Source organism: Mugil cephalus, chromosome 23 (genome assembly GCF_022458985.1).
Source record: "Mugil cephalus isolate CIBA_MC_2020 chromosome 23, CIBA_Mcephalus_1.1, whole genome shotgun sequence".
In the NCBI taxonomy this organism is placed as follows: Eukaryota; Metazoa; Chordata; class Actinopteri; order Mugiliformes; family Mugilidae; genus Mugil; species Mugil cephalus.
In genome coordinates, this window is record NC_061792.1 from 3455663 (window position 1) to 3481590 (window position 25928).

The following is a 25928-nucleotide window of genomic DNA, read 5'->3' on the forward strand; positions in this document are numbered from 1 at the left end:
CTTATTAGTAGACTGCATGATGTAATCCAGCTACTTAGTAGTAGCCAGATGTGAATAGTTGCGGTGGTGTTCTTTTTTTTTTTTTTTCTATACAATTAAACTGGATTAGGCTGGAAGCTATCAGCAGTATTTAGGAATGCTGTACATCTCCAGGGGGCATTTTAACAACACGGCACGGAAACTAAACAGCACATAATACAAGATGTTTATGAGATAGTGTAAGCTTCTAGTGAGCAGGCTGACAGTCTATGCTGAAAACCAACCACCTATACTCGATATAACACTGGCTCTAGCGGAGTGAAACATGCAGCATGATGTTTAACCTGTTTGTTAAGTAAAGGTTAGTCTTGAAGGGCAGTTATGGTCTTGAGAAGCAGAGTGCGAAGCTTAAAGTAAACACTGACCCCTTGTGGGCAAAATGGAGATTGCAGAATGACTACAGAACAGACACTGGGTATGAGGATGTAATGATAAGAATTACTTTAATTTGATGTTGGGGACATAGGCAAAGGTGTGTGTGTGTTTGTTTTGTCATGTGTGAACTGCAGGGTGCATCTTACATACATTTCCTCCACATTTGATGCCCTGGCTCCACACCCTTTTATTGCTATCTGTCTGAACCAGTAAAATATATTTTTTATATGTTTTCAATACTTTTAATATTTTGACTTTCTCTTGTAAATATCTTGTAAATAGTACCCTTTGCACTACTTCATATATACTTTGTGTCTACACTGAAAATAATCATACTGTCCAACTACATTTGAAATAAATGTAAAACCTGAAAAACCTTTACTGATAAAAAAAAGATAGTAAGTCACAGTGACGCTGACATTCACCAAGCAGAGAGGATGTAACAAAATAGGAATCATGGGAAATGTAGTATCCAATGGTTTTTAGACTATAACCCATACAGTAAGTGACCTGTAGGTGGAGCTGTAGTACTTCTATCTCACACTAGAAAGAACAGCTCGAACTACATGTTCAGAAGTAACATTTCTGCGCTGCTCTCTCTCCGTCTTGCGACCCTTTCATAACATTCATGTTCAACCTAATTGGGAAGTGATGATCTGACTGTGAGCTGTATGGCAAATACATAAATATAACAATACTCTGATACTGATGGTATTTTTGTCGCAGGTCTGCTGGTGCTTACTGAAAATTAAAAGCAATAGATGGTAAAAGAAATTGAATGTTTCTTTGCCGTCTGACTATTTTGTTATTATGGAATAATCCAACCTGCCCAGTGGATTTATGTGTGTTATTTACATGATACAAAGACAAATGGAAGCATTTTCCCTTGAAGGTTAGTCGTAGAAGCAGAACTCTTAAAGCCAGAGGCTGCAGAATGCAAGACATAATATAAATCAAATCTTAATATTCTTCAGAGGTGAATGAAGGAGTCACTGGGGATCAGACTCCGTGGATCGGCTTTAATGATTAATCAAACTGTAGGAAAAAGTTCCGTCAGCTTTAGATTGACATTGCGGTGGACAGTAGCGCTCTGACGTAGGATTCACAAGAGGATCCCATGACATCAGAAACCAAAGCTCAGCAAGGCATACATCTGCAGTTGCCCTTTTTTCCTTGTCAAAACTAAAATGAGATTTACCTCAGCTGCTGGGTTAGAATACAACACTTCCTGACAGTTTCATGCAAATACAACTTGGGCAATTGCTAATGGGTTCTCATTGTTCGTTTTAAAGAGCCGTTTAATAGATTCTCTTCATTAGTGAATGTCACAACTCTAAGGTATATAAGTATATAAAGGTAAACAAGGTCCCGGACTGGCTTACCAACAACATATGAAATCAGCAGTTGACAAATCAGCGAACACTGAGGTCACATAGAAAGGCAACTATACACATCTAGCTAACATAGTTATTGGTTTTTAGTTTTAGGTGTGTGGTATGTATGTACACATACCAATTTGGTTTGTTTGCGGCCCATTGTCGTATTTTTAGGTTGATAGGACACTTGGCTTCGCTACACTGCATTCAAACCACCATTATCCTACACAGATTAATTTTACATAGTCTGGACTTAGTCAGATATTCAGGTTTTATGAGAATAATTCCAATACCCCCGATTTGCCAAATGTGTCACAGTGAAAGATGTATCGTGCACTCCACTTGTAGAGATTCAGCATTCCTTTTGGTCGGTCAAGTGTTCGTGACCGGGACGGTTTCCCAAGTTAGTGGTTGTTTAGAAAAAAAAGAAACAAAGCATTTGTCGGGCAGAGGCTATTGTTTACAAGAAGACTACCAAGAAATGGTCTTTGACGACACAAGGGGGTCTACTAGTGTGTGAGGCTACTAAATGATCGCCATGTGTTGCGTAATGTGAATCTTTAATTTGCGCAGTGAAACACTGACAGAAGCGGCAGATGTTACAAATAAAAAGTGAAAAATATGCCAAGAAAACCACCTAACAGTAGATCTACTGCACCACGCAAGGCCCTCTATTGGGTCATTTGGTGCCTTTACAATGAGCTGTAACAAAAATGATACCGCTGACTTTTGTCTCGTCTCTATTTGGGGTAATGTCGTATACAGATGTCTACTCTACGTATTCTGCGTATAAGGCAGGGAAGATATGGAGGGTAAGGTTGTACAGAACGAACATTCCGTATCAGTTTAGGCATAATACATGTAACGAACAACAACCATTGTTTTCAGTAACCGGTGTGACCTCCTTGTGCAGCAATAACAGCGACTAAATGTTTCTGGTAACTGCCGATCTGCCCATTCCTCAGACCAGAACCACTTCAGCCCTGAGATGTTGGTGGGTTTCCTCACATGAACTGCTTTCTTCAGGTCCAGCTTCCACAACACTGCTATTGGATTAAGGTCAGGAATTTGACTTGGCAAATCCGAAACATTAATTTTGTTTTTCTTAAAGCATTCTTTTGTAGAACAACTTGTGCTTGGGGTCGTTGTCTCGCCGCATGAGCCAGTCCCTCTTAGGATTCAGTTCACAGACAGATGTCCTAACACTGTCCTTTAGAATTATCTGGTATACTTCAGAATTTATTGGTCCATAAATGATGGCAAGACGTCCTGGCTCAGATGCAGCAAAACAGCGCCAAAGACGGACATTACCACCCCCATGCTTCATAGTGCTGGAATGCTGTTTTTTTTTAACACAATGCTTCTCACTTACATCTCATCCATCCCCAAATGCTCTTGTTGGAGAGCAGTGGCATTATACTTCCCACTCTACCATGCACACTATGACTGTTGAGTGTTCTCTTGATGGTGGACTCATGAACACGAACATTGGCTAATGTGAGAGGGACTTGTTGACGGTTTTGACACCTTTTCCAGTCTGAAGATCAACAGCAACTATTTTTCTAAGGTCCTCAGAAAATTCCTTTGTCTGCGCCACCATACATTTCTACAAACGTGTTGGTTAAACCATGACGGACTGCTGATTATTTTTAGCAAAAATGGACACTGAATGGAGCCTGAGTCTCATCACACTGATCTCAAACACTTCAAGATGACTACTTCAAATATCCACTTCAGCTAAACAATTGAGCGTTATCAATAACAAGATATTCCTGTTTAGGGAATCTGTGTGGTCTGAAACGTCAGCAAAATAAATATCTGACTGTAATAAAAACACAAACAGAAATGAGGTGGGCGACAAGCCGAGTTTTCCATTTCCAAATCCCATGCAGACCGGTGCAAAGCAAACTCGGGTGTGATGTATTCGCATATTTTTCAGAGGGTGGCTGGGGAAATAAGGGTTGGACAGTATCGGAGCCTGACAGGCGGACAAGACAGGAAGAAAAAATCCACAGTCAGCATAAAATGCGTTCGGTAGCAGAGCCGAAACATGAATATCCCTTCCTCAGCTGTCTGCTGGCCTTACCGCTACCACTAAGGCCCTCTAAGGACCTGCCAGGATGCATGAAATGGTGGCAATCTGAGAGAACTTGCAATTCCTACACTAATACCGATGAGCCAAAACATTGGTACCACTGGCAGGTGAAGCCAATAACACTGATTATGATGGCTGCTGCCAGTGGGTGGGATACACTGTACAGTATCAGGCAGAAAGTGGACATTCCCCAAAGTTGATGTTGGAAGCAGGGGAAACAGGCTATTGTTGGGTGTTCCTGGACTGCAGTCATCAAAAGTAGTTCACAGAAGGGACAGAGGGGAACTGGTAGCTGACTTGGCCTCCAAAATCCCACAGATCTCAGTCCAATCCAACCTAATCCTTGGAGGTTGTACTATCCGACTTCTGCTGCTAACGTCTTGGTGCTACATACCACAGACATCTAGAGGAGTCTAAGCCGGAGTCTAATGATGTCACTTCAAAATGGCGACTCCCTAGCTAGCAAGCTAGGTAGAAAATCTGAAAAATTTTTAAATCTTTGGCAAACTTAACTTTTTAATATTTGACTTTAGCAAAGTTGTTATTCTGGATATAGGTCACAGTACCAGGACTGACACATGTTCATTTCATTTCTCCTTTAAGATAGCAGTTAATTGATATCATCTTTTGGCCGTTGCTACAGCTTTTAAAAAGAAAGCAAACGTTCAATTTCTGTGCTCATCCAAAGGATGTTTGCACCGTTGGGATGTTAAAATGCTCCCAGAACGGAAGTGGCGGTGTTTGTTACATGTATTATTTAAAAGTCAATAAAGTGAAAATTAAAATCGGAGCAATGTGATAGTAATGAATTACAGGAAAAACCTGGAAGCAACAAACGCCTGTTCACGTGTTTTATGTGCAAATTAAAGTTAATCAGAAATACTTGCAATACAATGCTACCTGTACGCTTATCAAATACCAGTCTAAAAGAACCAATTACTTATATTACAATATTGTCAAATTAAACACCAAGACACACAGAAAACGTATCATCAGTCTAAACTCCATTTCTCTTGTCGTTTTAACTGTTCTTTTTATTTATGTTGAGGGCTTTTATCTGGCCAGTCACACGGCCGAATGAGTCCCTAGAGCGCTGTCGAATTACGCCAGGCACGGAGGCAGTTCGATTGGCTGTCTCTTACTGTATCGGAAAATGTCTGTCTTGATGGAAGCGGCCGGGGCCGAGGGACACTTTGCTGACGGAGTGCGGCTGAGGAAATGCTCACACACAAAACACACACATTAGCTTTATGCCATTTACTCTATTACTGTCCCGACTCTGTTGGTTTATTGATATTGAAATGAAAATGAAAGTTCAGGAGGGGGGCTTCAGAGGACGCTTACAAGAATTGTTTAATGACAAGGTTGCTACGCAGTTATGTGTATTGATTGCTTTCAAGTTCCTTTAGTCTGTGATAGAGATGGAAAAGTGGCTGCCCTTTACTTGTTTCCAAGAATGATGGTTAACTGAGGAGGTGTGGAGATATAGACATTACCATGACTTGTGTTTGGCAAAATTTCAGCAGAATTTGGACTAAATTTCCACGGAAGTTTCAGTTGCCCTTGTTGAAAGTGAAGCCGGAAGTACGAGTAAAAATGAACCCCCTGCCGACCAGTGAGCCAGACTGACAAAGTTCAAGTATAAATGCCTCACACCAGCGTTGGCTACATAGGTACATAGGTTGCAGCATCTAGATCGCGCAGTACTCTAAAAGCGACTTCAGTCTGAACTGTTTTGGAAGCACGAGGGAGACCTACACAATATTTGATGGCTCTCATTATAAAACTACGCTGATGCTGGAGAAACCCCGTAGGCGGTCTTTAATGTGACTCAGGGCAATCCAGACAACCTCCACATGCGGTCAGAGACCGGATCTCTCAATGCGTCCTGGGGGTGTTCACACCTGTCTTCAGCTGTTTCTACCCAGCTGGCCTTCGGCAGATGGACCACTCTCTAAATGTGGTTTGAGATGTAATCGCTCAAATGCGTCCCTAGTGCATTCTGGGTGCACTGACACCTTCACTTTAATCTTGATCACTTGAAATCAGACTGCCCAGGATGGATGTTAATGCAAGATCTGAATTTCATTTAAACTGGCAAGGGACTCTGACAGGATGGCTCACATGTAGGTCTACAACAAACAAAAATGGTTTAAATCAATTCATTCAAACCAAACCAATTTTGGTTAACTTGCCACCGTATGATAAACTTCTACTTATTATATTTTCAAATTTTTTTTACAAGGACTGTCTTGTGATAAAATATTTTAACAATAAATTAATGAAGAATGATTTTCAAACTTTCTACAGTGTTGGTCTAATTTGGGAAGGATTCTATTACTATATCTACTCTAAATGGCAGAACAGTGTTGGGTGTGATATCATTTCCAGTGGGAGTGAGTCCAGTGGGGCTCCGGCTTCCAGCACATAATTTGATTTTAGAACCCAAATCTAATTCATTACTTACTGGCCATACATTAAACTCTGCTGTTTTTGGCCTTAGTTCTAACTCCCAAACCAAATAAGGTGTTCGAAAAATGACGGACAAAGTAGTTTTTTGTCTGATTCCGTTATAAATGTTGAAGACTGCACCCGAAACGAGATATTTAAAAAGACAAAAAAGCTCACAGCAAGTCTGAACCTATTTGATCGTAATCGTGTTAAATCCATACGTATATACGTATACAGTGAGTGAAATATAGTCATGACGGGGCCGTGAGTGAGATGCAGCCATCTGATTAGGTAAGTTTATTTGATGTTTCAGGTAGAGGCATATGTCATAAATGAAAGTTTAATTGGGGAAATAACAAGCAGATGAATTGACTTAAAATAATAATAATAGCTAAGAGTAAGACACATTTTGATGACTTTTAGCAGCTTAAAATGGCCAGCTGTTCATGAAAAATGAGGTGCGAACATACAGAGTAAATTAAAAAGCCCATAAAAGATTAATCAGTAAGACTGCTACTACAAGGTGCTCTGAACATCAGAGGGAGATCAAACCTAGCTTGAATCTAAATTTAGATCTAAAGTTTTTTTTTTTTTTCTAGAGGTGGGAATTACGGCTCTTTGAAGGGAGACGGATCTTGTGGATCTGTTCCTTTCCAAGAGCCGTTCAAAAGACTGGTTCATTTTGATATTTACATGTTACTTATTTTATCTGAGATATATTAACGTGGAGCAATTATGGGGTTTAGATCTGAATCAAAATCATGGACGGGGCCCATCATTTCAGCTGACCTGGCAAGGGACTCTGATAGGATGTTGTGATATCTGAGTTTGAATTATTCTGAAATATTGATTCTAGATAGATACTTTTATTTATTCTGGGGGCATAACTCTGCTGAGCAAACAAGAAAACAAACAACTTGGTTTCCATGGTTTGTCCATAGTTTGTCGGTTTGTTCGCAAACGTCACATCTTCAGTTCTTTCCTGCAAAGGCCTGCAAAGTGAAAGCACTGAACCTAACCACTCAGTGTAAGTAACAGTTGAGTCAGTTCATTTTGATCCACATTGAGCAAATATACTGTATCATTATTACATTGCAATCTCTTCCTGCAGTGGGAGATCAAAACCAGTGCTTATATCGCTAAAATTATATTTCTTTAATATATATATATATATTTCTTAGGAATTTCAAGGGCTCCTGTTTAAACCAAGAAGCGATCACATTTACACTGTAGGGTTGATTATTGATATGCAGATGTAGTGGAGAGGTTAGAAAATCCATCGGTGCTTCCAATATCTTGGCACAGTTCTTGAACAGCTGGTCGGTTCATGTGTTAAAATATATAAATATAAAAAACTTCCTGTGCTGCAGTAATGTGAGGCAGCAGCTTGTCTGGATGCATGCGTGGTGAGCCTGAATGCACCAAAAAGCAGGTGAGGAAAAAGAAAGAAAGACAGAAAAAAACAGAGTAATAAATGATTCATCAACTAGACATCTCAGCATTGATAGCCTGACTCCCATTAAATAGGGCGGGTGTTCCCTCTGCTTCATCAAAGTGGCGGTCTATGAAATATTAAAACCAGCTCGACAGCGGTACATCATGGTGCTACGCGGGGCTGGGCCTGGACTCGCGGGTACAGAAAGGGAAAAACTGGTGAGAAAATATGGAAAAGCCGTTTGTAGAGTGAAGATGAACGGGCCTGCAAAGAATCCTCTGAAGATGCCTCTGCAATTAGGCTAATTAAAACAAGAAGTTTCTTTCTACCAACAGGAAGTTGGTATTCACAATCATCTTCGTCTTTTTCATTCATTTCATTATCCTCTGTCGCTCATCCTCTAGAGGGTTGAGGGGGTTCTGGAGCCTATCCCAGCTGTCACTGGGCGAGAGGCAAGGTACACCCTGGGGAGGTCACCACCCTATGACAGGTCTAACATCGACAGACAACCTACTGTTCAGACTCACGTAGACACCACGTCCAATTTAGAATCACCATTTTTCCTAACTAGCATGTCTTTGGAATCTGGAAGGGAGAACATGCAAACTCCACACAGAAAGGTCCAGGGACTGCTAAGCGCCATAGCACAAGCATCTTGCAGAGCTAATTATTAAATCACTGCAGATAAAAATTGAACAAATGCCATTTTTTAGTTGTTGTTAGTAGATTTACGAGACAACTCCGGTATGCTTGTGCAGCTCACTTTCCAGATGGGTATATCCTTTGTCTGCCTTAATGTCACTGAAAAACTCAATTCCTGTGTATTTACTTTTGAACGCAGTACAAAGTCAACCTTTACGAGTACTCTTAGGTCACATCTCAGAGCACTCAAGATCTGAGACATGCCTGACTCGAGCCCAAGTCTAAAATTTACAGCTGTGGTTCAACGCGTACCACGAGAAATACCAAAAACAGGAAACATTATTTCATGATTCTGATTCTGACTTAAAAAACATGTGTTGCTGTAGTGCAGTGGTTTCCAAAGTTGGGGGTGTGGAGCTATTACGGGGGGGTTGCGGGAAGGCAGTTGAATGAAGCTTCCTTAAGCGCTGCTAGCATACCATGGAGAGGTTTGGGAGAGAGTTCCTAGCTGAATCTACAGAAAAAGGATGACTCTTCAACAGCTCAGAAAACAACTTCCGAGGCAAAAATGAGAAACTGTTACGTGGCATGTATCGTCGTCAGTTTTGGGTAACAAGTTGTCTAAAAACATTAGCTTCCGACAAGCTGAACAAGTTAAGACACAACTCGGAGACAGGGCCGTCCTTGCAGAAAACCTTTGGGAACCACTGCCCTAGTGTCTTAAGTCAAAATGCCTGCTGTCTCACCATTTCAATGCTTTTGTGTTACAGTTGGCCATGTCATTTTCATAAAGCGGTTCAAGTGTTCCACACTTTTGATCATCGGAACAAGGTCTAATATATCCAAAAGGAATCAAACAAAGCCAACACAAAGGCAACTGGGCTTGTTGTCCGAAGAAGCCGAGCACTGGGCGCACCTGGGGGTTCAGTTTCCGGCATGTGGTCCACTTGGTTTGTCAACATCCCTTTAACTTTCAGATACATAATCAATGTTTTTCCTTTAAAAAAAAAAGGTCTTGTAGTAATTCAATCAAGTTATCTAGCCTCATATGCCGCCACATCTCTTTTGGACGCTAAATTTTGCTTCCCTCTTCCACCTCACCGTGGAATGCTTGTGCATGTCTTCCTACCGGATGCACTTACAACCTTGTTTCTGCATCACTTCCTCGCTTATAATTAACAGCAGTTTTATTAGTGCACTGGATGCCCATTACAAAGCTCTATAATTAATACTGCAGTTTAAATGCTCTCCATTTTACTACTACTGTCAGTCTAGTTTGTATCATTACCCTTTGCATGAATAACACTTGTGTGCAACATGTATGCTAATGTGCTTTGTCCCAAGCTTAAATTTATCTGATTGCTTCAGATTCTCCCTTGTCCTTGTGTCCGGCCTCCTCTTCCCCAGCCACCACTCCACACGCAAAGCTTTCTCTCGTGGTGAGCAGATAGGTCAAAGCATCTTTCTGTTAAAAGAAAGCTATTCCTTGCCACCTCGCTTCAGGGCTTGCTCTAGGGGGTTTCAAGATCCCAGTTCTGTAGGATCCTTCTCCATGAGCAGATTTGTAGGACATTGTCCTGACCTTTGTACTGTTTTGTAGATCATATTAAATGCTGTGAAGCAAACAGAAAACAAAACTAAGGCATTATCTGTCTTTCATTATCCAACTGGATGGCCGTCCTTTCCAGACGTATCCTCATGAAACTGACCGGACAACAAGAAATAAAAAAGTCATGTAGGGTTAAAATTGAAATGAGTGATAATTTGGCTGTCCCCTGATGGGACCAAGGATAGTTTGAGTCATTTTAGATACAGATTTACTTCGTTTTAGTAAGCAATGTGACTCCACGTGCCTCCACTCTTGGACCATATTGTGCAAATTCTGGCTCCAAACTCACAAGATGCCGCTAACTGCATTGCTGGGAAAATTGGCTTAACCCTCTATGGAACTTTTTTCCGTGTTGTCCATATTTATATACAGTCTATAGTCTCAACACATGAAAACGAAAATGTCCACTCATTACTAATACATACATACAGGACTTTCACAGCGCGTCATCAGTCCTGAAGTCTCCATATTGGAGGCACTCAGCAAAGGCAAACATGGCCTGAAGTAGATCGAAGTAGATCTGAAGTAGAAAATGGTGAATTATTGTTGAGTTTTTGGCTGTACCAATTGGGCAGACCGCATTGGAATTTTACAGACTGCGAAAAGATATTGCAAATCAATGCCAAAAGTTATCAGAGGAATGCAGGTGCTTGTGTTTTGCGAAGCTATACCAGGATCTACCAGGGAAACTCTGGACAACATCTGAATTAGTTCGGCCCGTTTCTTGCACTGTTGACATGCTGTGAAAACACTTTATACCACGAATGCAAAAACATGATAAAATCTGACAAAGTTTGACTTGAACGGCTCTCTTAATTTGATATAAAGTTTTCAATTCAACTAGCATCAGTTTGGCCAATGCAATGAAGTGGGGACGTGTTGTCCATATTTATATACAGTCTATGCTCTTAAGTCAATCATATTGTCATGATAGCTAAACTTGCATTTCATTAGCTGATCAAACAAACTGTAGTGTGTGCTATAATGCAGAAAACAATCACAAATTGAATTTTTGAAGTTTTCCAGTGAAATCCATTACAAGAGGAAATAAACAAAGATTGCGATGCTCAGCTCCCAGAATTCATATTGTTGGGTGGAGAGCTGGCATGTCATCTAATGCATGGTTATTGGAAGAAAATGGGTGGTGGGGTTAGATGGACCGAGAAATATGTGATGGCCGCATGAACTGCAATAGTGATGCTTCAAAAAATATAGATACCCCAATGTGTTTAGCCCTGCTATCATACATCTCCTGGACCTGACCCACTTATTACGCCACAACAATGGATGTGCAGTTCGTTTTTTTTTTTTTTTTCATGATTCTCTTCAAATGGACTTTCAGCATTCATATACACAAATGTATAAGGTCCAAACAATTTCAGTTAATTGTATTAAATCTACTTAATATACCATACCTCCAAATAAAGGGAGAGAAAAGGCATGGCCTTTTAGTGTTTCTTTACATGTTATATTATATTTCCTAGAACAGACAACTTCAGCTGGTACGTCTTTTTTTTCCACAGATCTTTGTGCACGTTGGCTTTTCTTAGTATTTTTCAGAAATTCCCATAAGATATTCCTCAGATACCAGAGGATGGGTGGAAATATCTGAAAACACACCCTAAGGGTCTGAGGGTTAAAACAGGGGAATTACTCCTCATTCACTCACTCACTCACTCACTCACTCACTCACTCACCATCTACAGGGCGAATACAAACGCATGATTCATATATTTATTACAACAGTCTTTTAAATTGATTTGCATAATATAAGCAAACTTTTACTGTTAAACAAAAACTGTGCCTTAATAACCACTGTACTATCAATACTTAATAAGCATCTAGTATATAATAAATAAAGAAACTTAGCTATATTTCAAAAGATTAACACCCGTCTCAGTTCATCATACGCCTCATGGCACGATATTGATTGTGTTTTGGAGTGATAAAGGATATATTAAAGTTAAAGTTAAAGCCTACAAGTTTATGGCCAAGTACAAAACACACAAATAAATGGAATATTTTATGGATGCCGTCAAGCTGTAATCTTATGTAGTTGCAACAATATGTCCACAATATTAATTAATGCACATAATCAAATCTGGTGTTGATTTAGTGAATGAACAAATCTCCGCTGAAAGAAAACTCAAAGTTTCATGTTTCCTTGAAAACGTACCACTATTTAATCCCTGTTTGCGTTCTAAACTTGATTTTATGAGAACTTTGCCTAATTATAAATGCTTCTCACCAGAGGCCTTGTTGGACTGTAACCAAAGCAGTGGTGGAAAGCATTCAAAAATGTTCTTGATTCATTTTTTAATTTCAAGTCTTCAAAAAAATAAATAAAATAAAATGATAGTAATAAAATAATATCAAATAAAAATGGCACTGCTTTATTTCTCTTTTGCTAATTCTAATAGTGTAATATGTATTGTGTTTAATTTCAAGTATTAAAATAAATAAAATAAAATAAAATAAAGGCGAATTAAAATAGAATAATCTTGGGGGGATGCTTATTGTAATAATGATAATAAGGTATATCATGTGTAATTTAAAATATGATAAAATAAAGTTAAATTAAATTAAATTAAATTAGAACTGTTTTCTTGGAGTGTTTCTGATCTTAATAGTGTAATATGTAATTTAAGTCTCATTTATATCGCTATATACAGTACATCTGCCTCAAGTAAGTCAATCCAAACTTAAAAGTTAATCTACTAATGTCCTAAATTCTAGTTTGGGCTGTCGGGCGGACTCCTGGAGCATATCTTTAACACCACAGTATTGAGCAGTTTTCTTGCGCTAAAATTCCCCGGACACTGACACCATCTTCAACTGGGAAACATCTGCGCGGCAAGCAACATGGAACATGTAATAAAATCCAAAATGACCACGTTATATGGCGTGCGCATGAGTGGGATTCTCATTTTATTGCACTGGTTCAGAAACAGCGTGCGTAAAATCTTCCTCGGATAAATTGACGAATGGGAGAGGAAGGCTGTCGCTATCAAATAAAATATGCTAAAATAATATGAAGTAAAGCAACCCGTTGATGGGTACTTACGCTCAACTTGTGCGTAAATGCGCTTTCGGGCAGGAGCCGCCGTCACGCAGACCCTGTAGCGCTCAGAGGACGTCTCGACCGGTGGCGGAGTGTCAGCTGTGCGGGGTGAGGGATGGAGAAAAAAAAATGAATCTGTGGGTAAGGTCTTTGGCGGCTCCAAAAGCTCCCTTTTCCTATTGGACGGGAGGAAAAGGGTGGGTGGTGGTGGTGTGGAGATAAAATGAGGCCAGGCTTTACGCGCCAGCAGATCCACTGATTGGACGCGCTGTCTGTATATGAAGGGAAAACTGCATTGGTATGTGTGACTCTTGGTGTTTAGAGATGGGATTCGTGACTCTCTGAAGGGAGCCGGATCGCGTGGATCCGAAGCAGCTCAAAAGACTGGCTCATTTTGATATGATTTACTTTTAAGGTGCCCCACGAGGCCTGGGGTTAACGAATTTTATCCAGGAAATTATCATTGTGAGGAAAGATAGGGTAAGATGGAACAGAATCATTTAAACTTAGTATATGCTACGCTGTGCAATATTGGACATTCGGTTCATTCACGAACAGCACATCTCTGCTGGCTTTTAATGAGCACCAACTAAAAAAATAAATAAATAAATAAATAAAAATTAGCTGACCATTTAACATGTTGAATTGAAGTATAAAACGGTATAAAATACTTCTACATATTGGATAATTACACTAGGGCCACAGGAGAAGCAAAATATTAAGTCTCATAGTTCAGGAGTTGTGACGTTGACAAACGAACTGAATCTATTGACCAGCTCTTTAAAATGAACTGGGAGAACCAAGTATCAGTTCAAGTTTTTGTTTTTGTTTTTTGTTGCTTTAATAGGCGGTTTAGACTTCTGTGACATAAACGCAGAAAACAACGCAGACCCCTATGCCGAGCCTAGCGACGCGAACCTTCCTCAGAAATGTAAGTATGCAGAGGGGCAGAGCTGTGATTGGTCCTCTTGTTCGAAGCATGTTTCTGCTTTAGTATTTCCTGCTTTTGACATGTTTGCAAATTTCGAATTGATTGTTTTGGATCAATAAAGTATCTGTAAGGTTAACTGAGCTTAATATTAAATGTTAAATGTTGCAATTTAGGGTTAGAATACGATCTACAGATTTTTTTGAACAGCTGCTTTAAAAAGGCTGTTGGCAAATAAAATTTTATATGAAATCAGCTAAGACATTTGACCATTTAACACTGTGGACTGAGGAAGAAAAAACACGGATCGATTGGCCGGCTCTATAAAATAAATGATGTGAACCGAGTCACAGTTGTGAGCCGTTTGATTCAAGGTGTTACTCCTGCAGTAAATAAAGAATCTCTCCATCTAGAATCTATCTTTTAGATATAGACTGACTCAGGTATTCCATCAAAGAGAACATGTATTGGTCGGATGGCTGGTATTTAAGGTTGAAGGATTCTGATCTAAATATTACCCTGTAAATAATAGTGCTTATTTCAAGGATAAAATGAGTTACCCCTTCGCATCTTAAAAATAAATAAATATCAAGATGAGCTAGTCTTTTGAATGGCTATTTGAAAGAAAAAGAACCACAAGATCCAGCTCCCTTCAAAGAGCTGTAAAGCCGTCTCTATTAAAAATTAATCTTTGTTTCTATTAATTTTCCTACTAATTTAATGTCCTATTACTCCCTTTCACCTCCCGTGTGCTACTGCCTTTAAACTGCTGCAAATAAAATATGGTGTTATCTTATCCTGTCTCATCTTAACAGGTGAAATAGCTTCAGGGTTTGCACCTACACGTAACAGACGTTTGATGTTCCCCCTGCCGGTGCCATCGAAGGCCTCCCATTGAACCAGCGCACTTGACATTGCGGCGACATTGTGTGAATAAAACGTACTTACCTTGGAAGTGGGGGGACATTTTTTCCAACATATCCATGGCTCGAAAATATCCAACAGAAAAGAGACACCGGTTGTCACCGTCTTCGGGTAGCGGCTGACATGTCAATCAGTTTTATCTCCATCTCGCTACGTAAAATGTAAAAGGCCGACACTTTAAATTCAGCTTTTGTTTCAAATAAAATATTTGCAGTAAATTTGGTCAGTAAAAAGAAGATTATTATTTTAAGGGCTAAAAAAAAATGTACATAAAGGCAGGGAAAATGTGAACAAACGCACATAGAAAGGTGGTTGGGGTGGATGGATGGGTCAACAACACCCCATCCATGTCTGATTAATAATGAAAACATTTTTATGCTACATCATATTTTGACGGTGGATTTGACTGTCTTTTTTAGTTTTAGACGGGTAGGACAATCAAGATAATAAAATATGATGCCTTGCGTCTTAAATTTTCATGTGTCACTTAATTAAATATGCTGTTGACGTATTACTTATTCGAAAATGCCATAAGTCCTTTTTTTCACCTCTTTCTGTCCGTCAAAATACAAATTCATGCTATGGAACTAATTAAATTTATGTCAGTTGCAATGCAAATATGGTGAATTGTACGACGCAGTTAAAAAAAATTATAAGCACATATTATTTTGTGCTTATAAACTTTTTTTTTTTTTTAATTTTCTTTATGTGACGTCTGTTTTTTTTTTAGAAATGTGTTACTAGTAAAGAAACTGAAATCTCTCACTTTTTCAGTAATTACATCTTCAGCCTGTTTAGGACAAGTCTTCAAGGGATTTTCACACCTGGATATGAGCAATTTGTTCGTTCCATAATGGATATTATAGTCCGTCAGAGTCAAGTGTCTGTAAGACTGGGCTTTAACTGGGCCGCTCCAGGAGTCCATTCCTGCTCGGACCCCTAAAAACGTCCAAACCCACACCGACAGATTTGACGGCGAGCTCACACCGGTTTATATATAAAGAGTATGCATAGGATGCTAAAGACAAGCTCTGATTACTTTTAATTTGACACTGCTCTCTTCCATTATTAATGAGTCCTAATGGCCCGCAGCAGCACCGAACCTTCTATTGATTAGGTTTTTCTTACCTCTAATCTAATCATAGCAGCCAGCCAGAGCGGTGGGGTAGGCTGGGGTAGGGTGGGGTGGGAGATATGTCACATGGTTTCTTTGCTATATTATTACATAGGAGTTGAAATATTGAGCTAGCAAACTTTATGAGCAATGATTACAAGTATTTAAGCAAAGCAGGAAAAAGTGCCTCGTAAGGAATATATTTGTCCCTGTAATTGGTGGCCGTAGAAAGTAATTTACTTGTGTTACAATATATGTGGCCATATACGTTTTCCTGTTTTCAATACATTTTGCAATACTGGTAGTATATAGCGTGAACCGGACGCCAAACTATTAGGTACAAGGTCGTGACGAGATAAGGTTCGGAAAAAAACGCAGACTACTAGAAATGTGACATTTTAAACTGTTTTTATAGGGTAAATTCACTGGAGTCTGCGTGATCTGATTGTGCAGCACCTTCCCTTATCAGAATAGGACCCCTGTGCCTTAATTCAGCTTGCTTAATGGACTCAATTTGTCACTTCAGGAGAAACTGACAAAGACGAAGTTGCATTGGTTAATGAACAGTCTGCAAAGTCAAGCCAGGGGGACAGTGTGACAACATACCCAAAATGAGACTGAGGCTGGGCTGTCCTAATCTGTTAACTGTTAGTCAAAGAAGGCAAACAGGTGGATTAATGTCCCTAGCTAAACGTTCCATATCTGTGCTTGAAGTTCAAGTTAGATATTGTTGGGAATGCCAAGAAGAACTTCAAGATGTCCAGATGTTCTGACCTCAGCAGGTCTTGGAGGCATAGCTTAAGTGTACAGACCTTAGTCGCCTCTTCCAGGGACAGCTTCAAATGCAAATCTATGTTGCGTGAAGGTGTCACAAACCTTTCGATGGCACACTATCTGACATCACGTATAGGATTCTTGCGGAAGATCAGTGTGTTGGCCCCAGCCATGGCCGTCTCGGTGCTACCCGTCTTAACTAATTCAAAGGGCAAAAAAGTTGAGCTGAGTGGAGTGGAGTGGAGTGGAGTGGAGTCAGGTAGGTGATACCTAAGCTAGTTAGCACGGATCCGAGGAGCTGCTATGGTTATTGCCATTGAGTCACTCTAGGATTGGGATCTGATCTCTGAATACAGCACAACGATAACACAATGATATGTTTGCATGTGCGCTGTTTGATTCTAAAATGAACGACTACATTCAGTTGGGGTTTTCAAATCATGAAAAGTAATTTATTACTGCAGAAGAAGTGTGTATAACAGGAGTCGAGGGATAATTAACAGTCGTCATTTACAAACGCCAGCTCATTTTGTCTATGTCCAGCCAGAAGCATCAGTTAGTCAGCAGTCCAGAAGTGTGATGTAGTACCAGGAGTCAGGGTGTGGCGTCGGGTTTTCCTGACAAAGCCAGTTCGTGTTCATGTGCTTGTGTTGCGTTCATGTGCGTGGAAGGGCCTCCGTCTCACACAGTTCATTTGCTGCCACCGTTAGCTACAGCCATCCTCTTCTTTCTTCATCCTCTTTCTCAGCAGTTCGCCGATATCGGCCAGAGGATTCATTTTGCCAGAAAGCTTCTTTACTGCGTCGTTGAACTGGTTGGTCTCGGTTTCCCTGAAAGAAGAGGACAAACATGCTTTTAAATACACTCTTTTTAGGATCAATGGAAATGGGAGTCAAGAAAAATGAACGAATCAAAGTTGCTTACAAGAGTTTCCGTTTCTGGGACTGTTTCATCTGATTGAAATCAGTCGGCTCAGGCCTCTTCATCGGCCTTAAGGAAGAAGGGTGGACAAAAAGACAGGGACATTTTAACACACGAGACTAAGACATTCTGTTTGACTTGCAAGGTTTCACTACAACTGAACACTAAAGGCCAGTAATAGCACACAGTTGCAAAGACAGTTACACAACCTCTAATTTGATTGTGTCAGGGTTAGGTTTAAACTCAATAATTATAGATTACCACACTTTGCCCAGCTCACTGAGATGCCAACTTGAACATTATCCAAATGAAAAGCTGAACAAGGCCAACTGTAGGTTAGAGCACCTTTGACTACCATTCATTACAACCACAGGTAAGATCTGGTCATTAACAGACTCAAGTCAAGATTTTCTGATGGTCATCACCCATAGATGTTCCTCCCTACCTGAATGTCTTCCAAAAACTCCACAAGGCCTTTGTTTCAGCTTGATTTTTTGACATACCCTGACCTCACTGACTGAGACCCTTCACAGGCAACTTACGCTTTATTTTTTCTGCTTTTCCGACGAGAGGTGGTGGCTGCAGTTGTGGGACCAATGAGTTGACAAAGCGTGGGCAAGGCGTCCGCCAGCGGCCTCATGTCTCCCACCACGGGCGTGGCCTGTCTACGGGCCTCGGCTGCCTGCTGCTCTTTAGCCTGCTTGATTGAACTGATCTCTGGGAGCGGTAGAAAGACAAAAGAAACAAAAGGCTAAATGCCTCAGTTGGATGTGAGGGGAAGATTTTTTATTTTAAAAGGTATGGTGACAAAAAGAAAAACAAAGCCATAAGCGAGATGTTGTACATATTGTGTACTCTAAATACCACAAATCTTCTATCTTAACTAAAATATCTTTAAATTAGTCAAATATCATCACAGATTTGCACTCGTGGTATCAATTGGCGATGAGTGGACGTCATCTGTTGAGAGTACAGACTGTATATAAATATGGTCACTGCATTCCCACTTCCTTACATTGGCCAAAGTGACACTATTTTCACAGGGACATGAGCAGCGCCATCTTGTGACTTTGGACTGTATATTTGTCTTTATAAATTGTAAACTCAGCTACATGGATGATGTGTATGCGTCTCTTTTGGATCTTAGCCATGCACAATGTATTTGTGTTAAGGACAGTATCCCAAAACGGTTTTACATTTTGTTCTGGTTTTAATTCTGGTTAAGGAGAGGCTGGAGATGGTGGTTGTTGAAAATGACCAACCAAAAGGTGCATATTGGCAGCTACTAGCCCAACCTCCATATTAGCTTGGGCAGTTGGGTGTTATGCTATGAGGTTTTTCAACATGACCCAGTGTCCACTACGCGTCCACTCGCATCCTGGTGGTTAAACAAATTACAAAAATCAAGCTTCACTCTGCTCTCCCTGCCCTATGTCTACGAACTAAAAAAAAAAAAAACTAATCACTCGCTATTATGTCCTCCTTATTCCTTAAAACTGTACACCATTCAGCTTGGCTTGGGTTTCAGCAAAGACTGAGGCACATGGCCATTAACAACTAATTATACGCCTGAAGAGGAGACGTGTTGTGTTACTTAGGAATTGATTGGCTCAGCAGAAGGTTACAGTTACAGGCCTGACCCCAATTATTGGAGATCCTGGCGGCAGTGTTGGGGAGATGAGTTATAACTACAGAGAAATGACAGACCTGTGTCTGAATAGCTGCTGATGCGCTTATTAAAAAATGGCCCATAGCTGAAAGAGAGGTGTTTGTATAGCCGTGCACAGCAAGAACAGTTAATAGCTAATTCAGGTACATTTAACTGCATCTGCTTGACAAACAATAAAGAAATAGTTGGTAAAGGATTACTGACATTACTGGGTGCCGCATTAATTGTTTTGCCGTGATGTAGGTTACCGAACAGGCCTACAGGCATCCGCTAGGCTGGCAGGACATTTTTGTCCGACTTCTCGAATTCTGAATTTCACACCGGGCTGAGAGGATGCAGCAAGGAAAGAAGATCTTCCCACAAAATAAAATAAAAAAAGATTCAAGGATGTGGCTCGGGACTGGATTTCAATTACAGTGAAAGAGGAGGTCATTTGAGCCGCAATTACAACTGGTAACGGAGGTGAAAATGACTCATGGACGCTTGACAATATCAAAGTCTCTCCGCGTGAGCTAGAGAAAATAATTCCATGGAATATTGGTGGCAAAGGCACCAAAGTAACATAGGAGTGAATACCGGACGGGCTTTCACTCGATGGAGAGATTTCTGGGACTGGAGAGAGTTTGAGGCAGACATGTAGTTGGCATCATTCCTAGCAGATCAATAAGTAATGAAGCCTCCCTTCGTATCTCACCATTAATTAAAGGAATCTCAGTACCTGCGTCTTTCAGTTCTTCACATCTCTTGACGGTTCCTCGTTCTACTACAAATCTCATAGGGTGTATGATCTGGACAGGCACCCCTCATATGTTCTAGAGTACTGCCCCAGATCAATTCAAAGTTTGTCCAACAACTAACAAGCCCGACAAGTCGTCTACTGCCACTTATTGCCAGGATTATAAAATGTCATTTAAATGTCGCATTTAAGTTTCACGCTTTTTAATCACGCAGTTTAATCAGCCGAATTTAGTGGTAACGCTGTGGTTAACGCTCTAAAGCGCCGATATCAACTCACTGCTGAGCCACCGCTCCCTCCTCTCCTTCATCTTCTCTTTCTTTGACTTGATTTTCTTCTCCTCTGGGCCTGTGAAAACACAAACACACGGTTAACACACTGATGAAGTGTCTTCTTCTTCTTCCCAAACTGTACATTGAATTTACGTGTCAAAATCAATGCACCCCCTCAATAAATGGACATGAACTTGGACAAGAACCTCTGGGCTACCTTCTCAGATGATATTTCATTCTAACTGCAATGCATACTTACGGGATAAATAAGCAGGAATACTACACAAGAGACTAAAAAAAAAAAAGAATACACCAGCGATACAGAGAGAAATAACTACAGACCTATCTGGTTCCCTTTCCTTTCTGTGAATAACAACCCTGGCTGGAAGGGAAAGTTTTTTTTATTGACATCTTATCAGCAAAGCCACCTTGAAGTTCCCTGTGGTCAGGACATCCTCGGGGGCGAGAGAGAGGCTAGGGCATAACGGATAAACCATGAGAATGTGCGCGTTATATAAATTCTACTCGGCCTCGTACTTCTACATTATCAGTGGTCTAATTTTAACAGTGGCTGGGTGGGAAACATTGACACGGCAGAGCAGAGATATCTGCGCCGTGGCCTGGACCACATTCATTCAAACATTTCATTTCCCTTCCTGATCTCAATGGCGGTGGAAAAGAGCTATCACAGACAAAGCTTCCCATGAGATCACAAAAATAAAGTCATTTAAAGCTTCTGTAATGACCGATCGTTGTATGCGTATATACATTCCAGCACACAGGAAACACAACATTTAAAAAGACTGATTCGGAAACCCAGAGTCAATTAACTCGCTATTCCCAAATATTGCTGATTGCTGAAAATCCAATATTGGGTTGGACATCATTTTTCTAAAACTGTGATTGAAGGCTGTACAATACAATACATTCCAATATCAAATTTCTCAGTATCATGTAAACTAGGGCCATGTTATGTCTATGGCTATGACCTAGCTTCCATCCATTGATTGCTGGCACTTCCAGCTCTGACGAGGTCAAAGATCAGCAGCAACACATAGGCTTGTGTGTCATTTCTCATTTTTCAGTGAGCTCAGCTGGCTGGCAGCCCACCAGCAGCGAAAGGAATCCGTCGAGATACACTTAGGACTTGTAAACAGGTTCAAGAAATTGGATTGGATTTTACAACACAAGTGTATAAGATTAAGGGCTGTGACGGACCTAGGTTTGGACAGATATTTAACCGAATCCATGACTGATATGAATATTTATTGAGCGATACCCCACGACAGGCACATTATCTCCAGAGTCTATACACTCCGGGAGTCCTGGCAGGCCTTTATCTGCCACCACGGCACGAAACAACACAAGTGTTTCTGCCGCTGTTTGCAGTAAAAGAACAGGCAAAGATAAGCATCTGCTGCTGACTACAATTGCGGGTGGAAGGAGGGGGAAATCTAATCTGGGAAGGAGCGAGTGTCTGCGGTGTTTACGGAGGGGAGAGAACGGGAAGGGCGTCTTTACCACCACTCCACTCCCACTGGGAGCATCGGCTTTCCACTAAAGGTGACCCCCTTATCTACCCAGCGTCCAAAACCAGACAGGCTGCATGTCTTACTCAGACATGTGTTCATTGTAATTTTGCCTCTGATGGAGCATTAAAAACATGCTACTGCCTAATAAACAATTGATACTTTGAGTGCCTCCTCCACATCAGCTCTGACTTACCAAGATTTCAGGAGCAGGCCCTTTAAAGACCCATACAATGGGATGTACTCAAAAGGGTCTTGTATTTATATAGTGCTTTTCAACCTAAAGCTCTTTGCAATCACAACGACACACCTACACTACCAGGAACTTCAGGCTCAGCATCTTGCCTAAGAAAACCTCAGCATGTGTCATGTACCGAGGATTGAACCATGAATCATTTGGTTAAGGGAAAAACTTTGCATGTTCTTCGCATACGGCTTCATGAGGCAGTCGTCTGGAATGGTTTTACAACAGTCTTGAAGGATTTTCCCAGAGTTGTTGAGGAGTTGTTGGCTGCTTTGCCTTTGCTCAATTGAGTTTAGGTCGCGTAATATCGGAATACAGGGCATCTGACCCAGCACTCTCACTCTCCTTCTTGGAGAGCACATTGATGCTGTTGCAATGGTGTTGCCCCGGAGCCTACGCAGAACCTAACACCACAGCCTGATAGGCACCTCCACAGAAATGGAACTACATACTGTTGTAATGTAGATTTTTTTTATACATTTTTAGAAATTTTTTGATATTTATATGTTCTATTTTTTAGTCCACCTATATCTACACTGTGTGCACTGTTTGTGATGTTGAATGTCTGCTGCTGTCAACAACGAGAATTTCCCCACTGTGGGATGAATAAAGGCTTATCTTATCTTATCTTATCTTATCTTATACCATGCAGAGGCAGACTGCAAGCGCTGTGATTGGTCAGCTTAGCAGTAGCATATTTCCATTTCAGTATTTCCAGCTGCTTCTCGACCTCCGCAATTTATTCATCCACATTTTACATGGAACGCATCAAGGAAAGGTTAACTGCTGAGGTTCGGAGATGCAAACATTCGTGCGACTCGTCTGCAGCGGGCTTTCGGCAGACCTTTCAGTCACCATTGTTGAAAGTGAAGTGGGAAGTAAGCAAAAATAAAACCCAACCGTCAAAAAAAATATACACCGCCACCCAGTGTTTGGGTGGTGTTGTTGCAGAGTGTGCCAGACTGATGAGCACATAAGTATAAATGGCTCGTACGTAGGGTTCGTACGTAGGTTACTGCGTCTATGTCCCACGGTACAACAAATTGAACTTTACAAAGTTGCATTTGACAATTTAATTGAGTGGTTCTTGTCATGATATGGATTAGAACATCAGCTAAATAGTGCTACTCACTGTAGAGGATGTGTGGTGATCTAACCACTGCATAACACAACTGATTAATGTGTCAAACACATTAAGAAGGAAAGAAATTATACAAATTCAGTTTTGGGAAGACACAAAATCATTCCAGGTGATTAGGAAAATACCAAGAATATGGTTTTTAACACTTGCTTTGTTTACTACACAATTCCACGTGTGTTCTGTCACAGAACTGATGACTTCAGTATTAATCTACAATGTAGAGAACAATGAAAATGAAGCAAAAACATTGAATTAGACAGTGTGTCCTAACTTTTGACTGCTACTGCGCATATGAATAAAAGGTGATTTAGCCTCACACCAAACAGGAGAAACACAATAAATAAAGCAGAGACACCGAGAGGTAAAATGAACATAAATCTGGTTACAATTAAGCAATGAACAGGAGGGGAGAGAAATAAACTGGCCTAAAATGAGAGGAGCAGAAAGATGAGTAGGGGAGTGGAGATGAGTGAAGTTGGAATGTGTTTAGCAAGATGACCTCAGAAGAAAGAGAAGCCAGGGTCTCCAGTCCAGAGTCTGTAAGCGATACAACGTCTCTAATTGGACTGAAGACACCGCAGAGTGCTTTGCCCAGCAGCAGTGGAGCTGTCTAATCAGCTTCCACAGTAAAAAAGACTAGACACAGTATTCAGGTAAATAAAATGTGTAATCAGCGTGTTGAATATTTTATTATCGCTCCTAAACCGTGATTTCAAGCTTCGGGTAAACTTACACCAAGGTCTATAAATCTTTTTTCTTTTTCAACGACTTTGCTCAGTGCCACTCTGGAAAAGCAGGAGGGAGATGTTCCTTCAGCTTTAGATAGTGGGACATAAATGCGTAAAACACGCTTTAATGTAGTTAGTTGTGGTGCCATTGTAGTATCCAGAGGACAATACAAGCCTCTGGCGCCCTCTAACGTCCAGGTATGTCATGTAACAGTAATAGGAATAGAGTTCATTCATTTAATGTACCTAATATAGGCACAAAATAAGTATCAGACATAGTCTTTTCGCTGATAGCACTTGCTGCTATTTGCACTGCCGGTGAGGCTAAACTAAATTATGCAATAGCTATTAGTTTGAATCATATGTAATAGGCATAAAAGGGCAGATGTGCAGATTTTCACAAGGTAGTACAGTCCAGTTAGTGAGTGCTCAAACATGATGTTATTATTTATTGCTTAGTTAAACTAATCAGCAAAAGGGGTAGCCCAAAACCAATTCCCACTGCCATGCTTACCACTATGTGCAGCTTTACTTGTCTCGCCCGTCTTTGCAGGCATGGGCACATCCGGAGGATCCTCAAACTTCAGCGTCTGCACCAGAGCCTCTGGTGAGATTTTAGTGCCTGCAAAAATCCCAGCGGCGGGTAAAGACCTCTCCGCCAGGACCTGTGAGATTACGGCAAAAGACGTGCATTCATTAGACACCGGAAGCCCAGACAGAGAACATTTCATTTGTCAGCAAATGAAAAAACCTCGGCGCTACCTTCGATGCCGATCGTAGCTTTGAGCCACACATTAGAAACACAACTAAAACTACCTCTTATATAACTTAGCATTTTGGTTATTTTTTAGTTTGAATTTTTTCACTTTACCCAGTGTCTGGTGTTTCCTCGCCTATGATAGCGGCTTTCCACAGCTTTTAGTTTTAATGAATGCTGATCTCATTTGAAGCCCTTTCACAGATTATTAAATTGTGTGTATATGTGTCTGTGTTGGGGATGGGTGCAGGTGGGATTATTGTGTAAAGCGCTTTGTGCTTGATTTTGTGTTAAAGTCTGACTGATGATGTTCTGACTCCAGCGGAACTCAGTCACGTGGACAGTGCATAATAATAACAATAATAACCGGCTCTTAACATACTCGTTATAAATAGTTTTAAAGTAGTCCCGCACATATTCTTTTCTTAGCATCACGTCAGCGTGGGTTACTTGAACATTCCACATGACAGACCTGTGTGACATGTTTTTCCACGCGTGGAGGACTCCTCGTCGCGTCTCGCTCCGAGGCGCAGGGAGGCTTCACTAAACCCAGAGGCAACGAGGTGCAGCCGGGGGGCTGTGTTGTGAGGTCGCCCGGCCTGTCAAACTTCACCGCCTCCTGGTGGAGCTTCTGCCGGACGTGTTTTATCTTCCCCACCATGGTGATGTCGCCGAGCAAACTTTAAATGCGAACTAATCTAGGGGTGTTTTCTTTTCTCCTCACGAGCAGCTGCTTCGCTGCCCCCCGTGTCGACTGCGTATGACGTAGGACGCTTAACCGGAAGTAAATCTCAGCCGTCTTCAAAGAAAATGTCTTGTTTATCTTTTTTTTTTTTTTTTTTTTTTTTTTGGCTTGTGTTTTGCCAATGGTGACAGTTTGATATATACTTGTACAAAAGTAAACTCATCTGTGTTCATTTTGAAGTGTCCTCGTTTGATAATTTTTGTTATGGTATTGTTTACGATGGCTACAGTTTGAAGCTAATTCAGTGAAACGTGACATATACATTGCAGAAACACTTGAGATAACTATAATTTAAATTTAAAACTTTGTATTTTGCACTGTATGTTTGCACTTCCGGTAACTTCACGTCGCAATGTTGACATG

At 40.7% G+C, this 25928-nt stretch overlaps 1 protein-coding gene across 1 annotated transcript; it reads right to left on the reverse strand.

Annotated features, from left to right (window-relative positions):
* Positions 1-17253: 17253 nt before the first annotated feature.
* Positions 17254-25586, reverse strand: slx9 (SLX9 ribosome biogenesis factor). The gene is made up of 6 exons (XM_047576122.1): positions 25293-25586; positions 24578-24728; positions 20429-20497; positions 18287-18461; positions 17748-17813; positions 17254-17653 (listed from the first exon to the last, which is right to left on the reverse strand). The coding sequence occupies exons 1-6, from the start codon at positions 25479-25481 to the stop codon at positions 17530-17532; spliced, it is 774 nt and encodes a 257-aa protein (XP_047432078.1). The 5' UTR covers positions 25482-25586; the 3' UTR covers positions 17254-17529.
* Positions 25587-25928: the final 342 nt, after the last annotated feature.